The sequence below is a fragment of the Juglans microcarpa x Juglans regia genome, chromosome 5S, assembly GCF_004785595.1.
Source record: "Juglans microcarpa x Juglans regia isolate MS1-56 chromosome 5S, Jm3101_v1.0, whole genome shotgun sequence".
Taxonomy (NCBI): domain Eukaryota; kingdom Viridiplantae; phylum Streptophyta; class Magnoliopsida; order Fagales; family Juglandaceae; genus Juglans; species Juglans microcarpa x Juglans regia.
Genome location: NC_054603.1, coordinates 3,239,965 through 3,250,425, shown reverse-complemented (window position 1 = coordinate 3,250,425; position 10,461 = coordinate 3,239,965). Strand labels below are relative to the sequence as shown.

The following is a 10,461-nucleotide window of genomic DNA, read 5'->3' as shown; positions in this document are numbered from 1 at the left end:
AAATAAGATAAATGACGGTTTTTATCTTATATTTTATCATCATTAATCATAGGAATATTTTAAGAAAAAATATATATTATAAGTGATGCAAATAATATGTTCTAAGTACCGATTTTAAAATAAAATAACTCATATTTGAAAGTAAGTTTTATTTTTAAGTGTTATGTTTATGTTTTTTATTATGAATTGGGAAGGAAATTCAAAGAGATTTTATGTCCACATATACAAAACAGAGCTGTCACAGTCTAGAGGCTTTTAAAGTGACAGCCCACTCCAAAAATATTCCCCCAACTCGGCGGGCATTAATGTTGCACCGCAAGCTACACCACATATCATATCTATGCAATTTGCTTGATGTAATTTTAACAAGCATAAAGGGAAATGATGTTTGACTCCAATGTTTTTTATGTGCCATTTAATTCCTTGCCTAACAGCCGACGAAACTTTTACCACTTGCCTGACTCTCTAGATTATATTCGAAATCACCAACCCACTATTCAAATCTGAGTAATACTATTCATCATTCTATAATATGGTATTAGATGATTGAAAATTATTTATTATATTTTATTTTTGAATCTGTCATTTAATGTCATATCATGTGATGATGAGAAGATGATGAAAAAAAAAAATAATGAGAAGAATTTTTTATTCAAACCCAAGTGGCATTTTGCCATTTTGTGTATGAGTAGGCATAAATGGATTGGGCAAAAATAGTGCAAAATTTTGAGACGCAAGGATACCATCCGTCTTCATGAGTAAGGGGTGATGATACCATAGGTAACTATTTTTGACCAATAATAAACTAAAAAAGAGTTGGTATTTTGTTTACTATGAAATAAACTAATAATTGTATCCATTCAGACTCGGAAAAGTGATCGTTGTGCAAAAGCTTCTCTTCATACATAAGTATTTAGAGTAATATTACGTATAATTGTAGAGTACGTAAATATTATATAGTCATTTTAAAAAGAACGAGATTTATTATTAAAAAATTAATTTTTTTAATATAATTATTATATTTATTTATTTTTTAAAATAATTACATGACATTCCGATTATAACTATTATTTTTTAAATATTTAATACAGGGAGATGGTTTACCTACTCCAGGACGCAATTGTTTAATGCCGTACTTGAACGAGCATTAGTGGAAAACTTTCGGCTGAGTAGTTTGGTCATGAATATGTTAATTTTTAGGAAAACATTAGTATGTTGTCGCAACTTGACCCTTTTTTTTGACCGTTTAGTAATTTTTTTTTTATTTTTTTATTTAGTGATTAAGAAAGTATTTTTAAGTGTATTGGTATATTTTTTTATTTTTTAAAAATATTTAAAAGTATTAAAAAAATATGAAAAAAAAAAAATTACGGTCCAACTATAAGAGTGGAGCGGCAGAGTAGCTACACTCTTTTCTTTCTACCTTTTGTCCCTCTTTAGTCGGCTTAAAAAAAAAAAAAAAAAATTCGACACTCGTAGAAAGAATAATTATATTTAAAAGTCTTTACGCCATACACAATTTATGATATAATTTAATTTAGAACATAAATTTTAAAATTTAAATCTTAAAAATTAAATTTTACAATATAAATAGTGTGCAACGCAAAAACCTTCAAATATCACTGCCAAGGAGGTGCCAAAAGATAATCCTGAATTCCTGCTACTACAATTTCTGGGAAAGAAAGGAAGAATCTTCCCAAAAGACAAGCTCCCCGTGTACGTTCTGCATGTTGACCAGGTACATGAACTTCTTAGTTGAAGGAGATCGAAATTATTCAAATCGTCCACATATGCAACAAAAAAAATTGACAGGTGAACTGTACTTTTGAGCGGCAGATAACAATATCATGGGGAAAAGGATCCCATGTTTCCTCTGGGTGGGTTATTGGGTCACCACTCACCAGAATTTTCGCAATAGATAACAATAACATTGCCTAATTATATTAATATATAAAAAGAAGTTAATCGGCGATATAATTGATTATGGAGATCGACACTGTGCAAGCGATAGAACCTAATGCTCCATTTAATTTGGTATAATATGGGGCATAAAAAGAAAAAAAATACTAATTTCTTTAATTTTCTTTTTCGCTTCCATGCTTTTTAGGCAGTAAGCATACGTAGAAAGAGGAGCATTTCACACTATAGACACCTGGGAACATCTACTTTCAAGTTTTCCATGTATATATATAATGAGATTCAGCATATTTTTCACACAATAGACACGAAAAGTTGAGCATTAATACTAATTATGTATTATATATAGAAGAGAAATCAAGAACTTGTCAGTTGTTCTTTGCTCAGGCTATATGAGATGAATCAACATGCTTTTTGTACAGTTTGTGAAGGGGGTTTTGCCTGAGTAAAGGATAAAAGATAACAACATAAAAACGAAGAGAACTTTGTTGCTGCCATTCGGAGTAGATAATCATGTGCTCTACATCATTTGTTGATATATAAGAATGACAGTATCAACTATGGTGTTTACTTGTCTGGTTGTATCACACATTCAACGCCTGATGTTTGCAGAATCAAGAATCAAGAGACTTCCTTGCCAAATAACTGGGGACTGGGGAGGAATGAATCGCATTTGTAGCCTTGCCCTTCTAGAAGTCATGGTCCTGCACTTCAATGGCAACAGCAGAGCTTCAAATTTGTATAATCTAGTACTGATCAACTGTAAAATATAGAATTGTCGATACCAAGTTATTGTCAAAATCAGCTATCCACAACATGCTGACTGCTACCACCATCTATGCCAGAATGATCCCTAGAAGTAGCTTCTGGAATATTAAGACTGTTTGTTGTAGTGACATTATCGTCCCCATATTCAGATGCAGAGCTAGCATCAATCTCTTTTTCAAGACAGTCAAGTTGCACACATTCAGGGACGTCACTGTTGTAACTTTCCGCATCATAACTCCTAGTTGATACTGTTAAATCTTCTTTCTTAACAATATTAAACACAATGCCGTCGTGGGTCGTCTCTGGCTGCAACAGATCACCTTCCGCCACCGTTAAGCTGGAACTATTACTGGAAACTCTATTGAAAAGATCCCTCTGATCAAACTCTGTGCTTTTTGGGCTTCTATCCGGTGTTGTTACCCTTGAGCTATGATAATATTGATTGTTGCCTGCTATTTGAAGTGCAGCTGAGTTGCGATTAGCTATTAAACCTCTATTTCGTTCAGCATCAATATCCAGATTTTGGACAAAATGAATAAACATTTCAGCTGAAGTAGTCCTCATCAAGGGCCCACCAGATCTTGTCCAAGAATTTAGATCGACACTGTCGGACTCACTATCACTTCCATCATGCATGTTCCGGTGTGCTCGTAAATTTTTACTAGAAGGTCCCCCACCCGTGGATCCACCAACTCCTTGAAGAAATGAGGCAGAAACATCTGCAAGAAGGTCTTCTTCAAGGGAGCCAGTGGAATTCTCCCGTGCAATGCAGTTCCAAGAAGGAATCCTTTTGGAAGCATTGAATTTGGCTGTGCCAGCTAGGCCATGAGAAGAAGCAGCAGCTCTCTCAGCACTCCTTTTGAGTTTTCGCATGTGGTTGAGAATTGCAACACACTCATCAAGAGCGAGCTCAATCCCACAGTTTGCTTTTATTGCCGAGAGCTTCTCCCAAGTGCACCTTCTCCCTTGGTTTGCTGCCTTTTGAAGCTCCACGGATGATGGGTTTTGTATAATTTTTGAGTACTGGAACAAGAATAAGTGGGAGAAAAAAATTGCTAGTCAATTACTTCAGTGTCATCACAATTTTCCAATTGATGAAAACTAATACAAGTTTGAAGCGCTAGGCTTCCGATGCCCAACTTTCAAGTATTCAACAACTTTCATTTTAAATATTTGAGTGTTTAATTAAACAAACTTCTGAGAAAGTTTAGGTCATTCGGATGGAAAATGCCAATATGCAATTTAAACCTTTTCTTTGCACGTACCTGAGAAAGCGTGGCAGGCATAACAACGGTGACATCACCCTCCCAATCTTGAGCAAAGAGCTTGGCAAGTCCACCTAAAGGGAAACCAAGTTCCAGTACCTGGTTGCATCTGTGTTTCACCTCCATCTCGGTGAGATGGGCAAGCTACACCATCAAACATTAAGAATATTACTTTCATTTTACAAAAATGACAGAATAAATTAAAACAAAAACAAAAACAGATTAAATGACTGAAATCAATAACCACTAGGTGGTAGATCAATGAGCCCATAATTCTGACAAAATTTTCCCATGCTCCAAATCAGGTGCAGCTTAATGAAACAAGATGAGACACTGCTACAAATTATCACGACTTTTGGAAAACGTATTTGAGCTGGAGTGCATTTAAGATGTGGTTTGACATTCAGTGATCCAAATTAACAACAATGTTTTCTGCTGTTACATTAAAACCGTGCCATGATATTCCACTCAAGTGGAGTTGCTATGACATTCCAACCGAGTGTAACCACCCCATGCATCACATATAAAAAATTAAAAAATAAAATCTCTCCGACCTTTATCAACTATCTGTGCCACAACCTAACCATTTTGACACAAATTTTCTTTTTAAGACTATATAATGTAACCCTTGCGCATCAACTCTCAATTCAAACACCAGCTTGAGCCATTGATGCAAGAAAATCATATTTCACCTGCTTTCCAATATTTTTCATTTCACAAGTTATAAACTTTTAAAATAACGCCCCAATAAAAAACAACTAAATGAAGAAAAACGAAATGGAAAGAAAGGTTGCCACCCTAGTACGAGGAAGAACAAAGAAAGGTTGCCACCCTAGTACGAGGAAGAACAAAAACAAAATGCCTAAAGAAGAAAGTGAAACTCTACGATATATTAAAACAGGGGAAGAAAACTGGAAAGGGAGAAAGAAAATGTGGATTGTAATCATTTCGGAGAACCAACCAGTCACAATCAATCTCCTTGTACCTATGAGATGGTTTGGAGGGGAGGAAAAGCTATGATTACCTTAACAAAATGTCAGGCATGCAACTCCAGAAAGCTGTATTCTACTAGTACCAAGTAGCAATGACTCATTAAATGCATCTATAATCATAGAAACAGAGAACCAGTCCCGATAACGTTTACAGGAGATCGGATAGCCACGTGTTGAATGGTCAAATAGGAAACTTTAGTCCAAACTCAAGCACATTGTTTGTTACTCTCATTTCTTTAGTTTTTTTCACAAAGTATTATTAAACACCACAAAAGAAGGGGTTGGGGTTGGGGATAAGGGAGGAAGTAAAAGAAGAATTGAGAAAGGAGGAGTCGAGGACCATTTTTATGAGGACTTTATGTTGGCGATGAACACTATAATCCAGAATATCATCGACGTATGCAGAAACATCAGCCAGAAAAAACAGAGACACACCTGATTGATATTTACATACCTTGGCAGCAAAGTTGCCTCCGTAGGCTCTCACAAATTCCTTCATCCTCAATAATGGTGCTATATGAGGATTTGCCTGACTGACAATAAAATGATTCACATTGAACAGTTCTTTCAATTGCATCATAGGTAAATCTATCTCTAGGCTACCATCCCTCCAGCGACGCACATGAGCGCCAGAGCCCTCCTCAGGATTCAGATGGAATGGTGGATGATAAGGAACAATCTCTCCGCTTCTATCCTTAGCCATCAGCTCCTGGGCCTCGAAGAGGCCAGGGAAGGCACAAGAAGCAGTCACTGCACTCCATATGACAACATGAGGTGAAGTCAAGTAGTTAAGGCATCTAGGCGGTTCATGCTTCCTTGGGGAGCAAACCGTTATACCAAGAATTCGACCTGTCATGTCATAAGCTTCTTGAAATGTAAGGTTACTTGTTAGATGCCTCAGCATCATTTGCAACTTCCTAATTTCATGAACAACCCCCTGTGTCATGACCCTCTTCACTACAGTAAAAATCCCACCCATCTGATCAAAAAACTGCAATGAGTGCAGAGAATCCTCAAAAAAACTTTGCAGCTCAGGCCACGATCTAGTGGCAACTACAGCACACATAATGGATCCTACACTAGAGCCAGCAATTATCCGGGGCAAAAGCTTATGCTCAACCAGTGTTCTAACCACGCCAACATGGAAAGCTCCTAGGGAAGCACCCCCACTCAAAAGTAAAGCTGTCCTCCCAAAGGCATGCCTTGTTTCATGCATGAAAGCAAGCTTCTCTTCTAATAATAGCTCCTCTGAATCCGAATCACAAACCATTCTCAATTGAGTTGAGACCTCAATGATGTATTCCTTTATGAGTTTGGGCACTTGAAGCCTTTCTTTGTGAAGCTCGGGGTTGCACATATTGCCAAGATTTCTGATAAGGTCAGCTCGCATGCAAAAGATTATATCTCTCAGAGATCTTTCTTGGCGACGATGGCGGAGCTCTTGAAGCTTGTTCCTCATCAATTCTTCATCATATAGGTCAGATTCATTCATCCTTGGGGTCTCTTTATCTAGCATCTTCGCAGCATGAGCCCATTCCTCATAGGTCAATGCAGTTCTCATCATATTTCTCCAAAAATTTCTCCGATAAGCCTTTTCAGCCCTCTGTTTTACATTTGTGTATCGTTTCAGCAAGAAGGCAATTATTGTCACCATTGCCAATATCCCTTGCGGGTTCCGGGGATGCAACCATGCTAACATGGGTGCCACAAAGTCCCTGAATCTATAGAAAAAATTCAACAACACGCGAAGTATTTGATGTCTCATATGTGAGATTGACTTGCAGAACAAAATTCTAAAAGCTATTGTCCGACCAACAATGGTTGAAGGTCCTATTGAAAAAGGATCAACACTGGCCTCGTTACTAATGTCCATTTCTTGGTTTATATTACAGGTCTGCGTCTAAATGAGTGGTTGTGTCACGATTCAATCTGCTCAATGTAAAAGAAAACTAATAACTGCGCAGAAGGACACCTGGCAAGGGACTGAAGTAGAGCTCGCCAAAAAGAGTGATTAACTCTGTTTCTTTGATTGCGGAATGAGGAATGCCTTTCTCGGTTTGTCTGGTCTTGCCCCGAACCCCCAGACGAGTGGTATTTTTAGTTGTGGAGTGAATGATTCTGTTAAGGATCAAACTTTTGGTATCCGCAGCTTCGATGAAGGTTCTTCTCCGGTCAGGTACCTTGGTGTCCCTTTGATATCCTTCCGGCTTGTGTAGAATACAGGCCGTGTTTGGCAGTGAAAATTAATGAAACATGAGCGAGGTAATAATGCGAATCGGTTTGTTTCTGCAAACTCGTATTGGATATCTCCCAAGAACTAAAAACCAAATTAACAAGAAAAAAAATTTCAACATCAAACTCAAGAATTATGAAAAAATAAATAAAAAAACTAATGTTGTACGTTGCAAATTTATACAAATCAGAAATCGGAAAAGTGCTCAACAAAATCAACAAAAAGAAGCCTAACTGCACATTTGATTCGGAACCAAATGCCAAAGCATACGATTTGACCCCAACCACACCCCTCGGTAAGTCAACATACAATTAGATCCCATATCAGAGGCCCCAAAATTGTCATGATCGTTGGAACCCGAAAGCTCCAGAGATCAGATTCCCCAATTCACAGCCTAATGGGTTTCCAAATCAGAACAGAGAACCTACAATACCTACCCAAAAAACCCAGAAATGAAATCCCAGCGAAACACAGAAGGGCTACAATTATAGGAGGAGTAAATAGAGAGGAACGTGAGATAAATTAATATTACCAGAAAAATGCAATTATGTGAAGCATTGGGATCCGGGAAGAGATAAAGATACAGATAGGGTGATGCCGAATTTGGAGAGAGGATTCGGATAAAGCTTGCGATGGCGTAATGATTACGAAGGTCGAGGAGGAGGAGGAGAATGGTGATAAGTAACACAATGGCGCGCTTCTGGACAAACTTGTTAAACGTCGGAACTTTCTATTTATAGAAAGTGACAAACAAAAGCGCGGGGAGAAATGACATTATTGGGAGATGCATCATACGGGGGTGGCCTTTTCCCTCTTTCATGGATAATAGGCTATTGAGCTTTCTAAGAATCAAGATTCTCTGTCTGTTTCTCAGCAATCTGGACCCGAAGCTAATTGACGAGCTTCGGCCCCCGGCACAAGCTTTCGGGCTACGGCCCACGGCCCACGGCCCACGGCACAAGCGCTTTCTAAGGGTTTGGTTATACAGTTTTTTTTTATATAATTATTATATTTTTTAAAAAAATTTTAACATAAAAATTATATTTAAAAGTTATATTATATTAATATTTTATTCAACTTTTAACTTTCATCTCATTTCATATCAATCTCAATCTAACACAGATTTATTTGGTATCACCGGATCTCTTTTGGACTAAGCTATTGCCCCCACGTGAAGTTCCATTTAGAGCATTGGTAATGGACTAGTCATTTGTCAATACAAGTCCAAATTAAAAGTAAATGTGAAAAAACATCTACATTGACCTAGCTAAACATCCAAAGTTTGACATTTATGCTACAGTAATTCTTAGCTCCTCGCCAAGTCTGGCGAGGTACTATACACGGACCAAATTCTTATTTTATCATTTCGTTGCCTCCCGCTCACTCTTTCCCTCAGTTTTTCTTTGTCTTCATCCCAAAACCCTCCCTTTCATCTTTCTTTTCTTTCTTTCTTTCTCCCAAAACTTTTTTTCTTCTTCGCCCTTATCTTTCTTTCTCCCGAAACTTCGTCATTTTCTTTCTCTCCCGAAACTCCATTTTCTTCTTCTCTTCTTTGCCATTTTCTTTCTCCCGAAACATAGCAGGTATTTTCCACTTTCTTCTCACTGGAAGTGTCGGCTGGTGGTAAGTTTTCTCAGTCACTCTCCGTCTTACTCACGCACACTGGGAGGGTCTCACATCCCTGATTGTTTAAACGCACACACTCAGATTTCTCTTCCTCATTTTTTTGCTTTCACGTGAGAAAATTTTTGGGTTTTAGAATACCATAGTTGGAGGCAATTTTCATCACTAGACCGTGTGGCATGCTCGTGAAACCAACTGATCCACATGTCTGGGTTTAGGTATGAAAAATCTATTTGGCTCTACATTTTATACAATATTTATTTGGAGGATGTATATATAGCCGTGATTGCTGGAGATTTATGAGGGTTTTATTAATTGGATTTGCTATTTGTGCAATGTTGTTGGTTATTGGAATTTCTGTGATTGGTATTTTCTGATTGTGATTAGTCTTAGGCAGTAGTCCTAAGAGTGTGTGAGTCAGTAGTTTGAAGAGTGTGTGCACATTGATAGTGAAATATGATGCTATGTATGGTACTCTTCCTCAGCTAATTTAGATTCTTTAGCATATGTTTTTCAAGAAAAGTATAGTTTGAAGAGTATGATGCTATTGCTGGGCACCTGCTATATATTGTACTTTGTAGGATAAATTTTGATAGAACCACTTGCTTTTTGTGTCATGAATTTATAAATCATTATACAGGTTTAGTTTTTCAAAGAAACTGCTACTACATGTTAATTGTTTTAGTAGTAGTTGCTAGTAATGCTCCTTTTTTTATTTTAATTGATCTTGTTGTGAGCTTAATAGTGTCTTTCCTGCCACAAAATCTTTTATATATTTGTTTATTTTACTATATGAAATGACTATTTTCTGTTTACACATGATTCTTACAAGATTGTTTTATTTCTTTAGTTGTGTGTATGGACACTATACATGATTAGTAGGTTTTAAATATATACTTTTGATTTTGGTTGGTATTTACAATTGTGGGATAGAAAAATAGGTTGGTATAATAAGTTGTTGGCATCTTTGTTAGCTTCAACGGTTCAACCACAATTTTAAATGTAAATGTTGGGTAGAATAAATGGCGGTATGTTTGTATATGTGATTGTTGGGTAAATGATTGGCAAAATATATTTATTGAATAATTAAGTTGAGGGAAAAAATAGTTGAAAAATTATAATTTTATTTTTTAATAAAATTATTAATTAATATATGAAGTGTATTTGTAGAATATTAAAAAAAATTATATATTATTAAAATATATAATATTTTATTATTATTTAAACTTTAAGATAGTTAGTCTAATGAACTAATCTAATTACAAATTCATATTATGACTAAAATATAACATTCTAGTTAAATTTTAGACTATTACCAATGCTCTTGGCAGAACACAATACATCAACCAAACACTGAAACTTGTGAGTATTTATGTTGGGTCCCACGAAAATGCAATGGGTTTTTTTTTTTTTTTTTGGAAGATCTGCACTCCAGAGTCCAGATCATAGAAAAGATGATGGTATACAGAAGAAGAAGAAGAAGAAGAAGAAGAAAAAAAGGGAGGAGGTCCGTCCGATCCCCGGTAATTGCGCTTGGAATAATTTTGGGTCCGAGAGCCAGCAAGCTTTTGTTGGTCCTACAGCTTTATTTCTGACTTTCTGAGCTTTTGCTTGTCCAAAGTATTACCATTGTCAACGCGTTTTGTGCTCACTTCCTGTCTCC

At 36.5% G+C, this 10,461-nt stretch overlaps 1 protein-coding gene and 1 long non-coding RNA gene across 4 annotated transcripts; one reads left to right on the top strand and one right to left on the bottom strand.

Annotated features, from left to right (window-relative positions):
* Positions 1-2,232: 2,232 nt before the first annotated feature.
* LOC121268432 (triacylglycerol lipase SDP1-like) lies at positions 2,233-7,964 on the bottom strand. 3 transcript variants are annotated; one of them, XM_041172709.1, is made up of 4 exons: positions 5,397-7,964; positions 3,951-4,094; positions 2,703-3,708; positions 2,233-2,626 (listed from the first exon to the last, which is right to left on the bottom strand). In XM_041172709.1, exons 1-3 carry the CDS (start codon positions 6,813-6,815, stop codon positions 2,719-2,721), a joined length of 2,553 nt encoding a protein of 850 aa, XP_041028643.1. In that variant the 5' UTR covers positions 6,816-7,964; the 3' UTR covers positions 2,233-2,626; positions 2,703-2,718. The 3 variants fall into 3 exon arrangements, with proteins under 3 accessions (XP_041028643.1, XP_041028641.1, XP_041028642.1); XM_041172707.1 differs by having other exon boundaries at positions 2,233-2,621; XM_041172708.1 differs by having other exon boundaries at positions 2,233-3,708; positions 5,397-7,259; positions 7,708-7,963.
* LOC121268437 lies at positions 7,008-9,335 on the top strand. The gene is made up of 3 exons (XR_005941159.1): positions 7,008-7,154; positions 9,066-9,068; positions 9,293-9,335. It is a non-coding gene; the product is annotated as an uncharacterized LOC121268437 (long non-coding RNA).
* Positions 9,336-10,461: the final 1,126 nt, after the last annotated feature.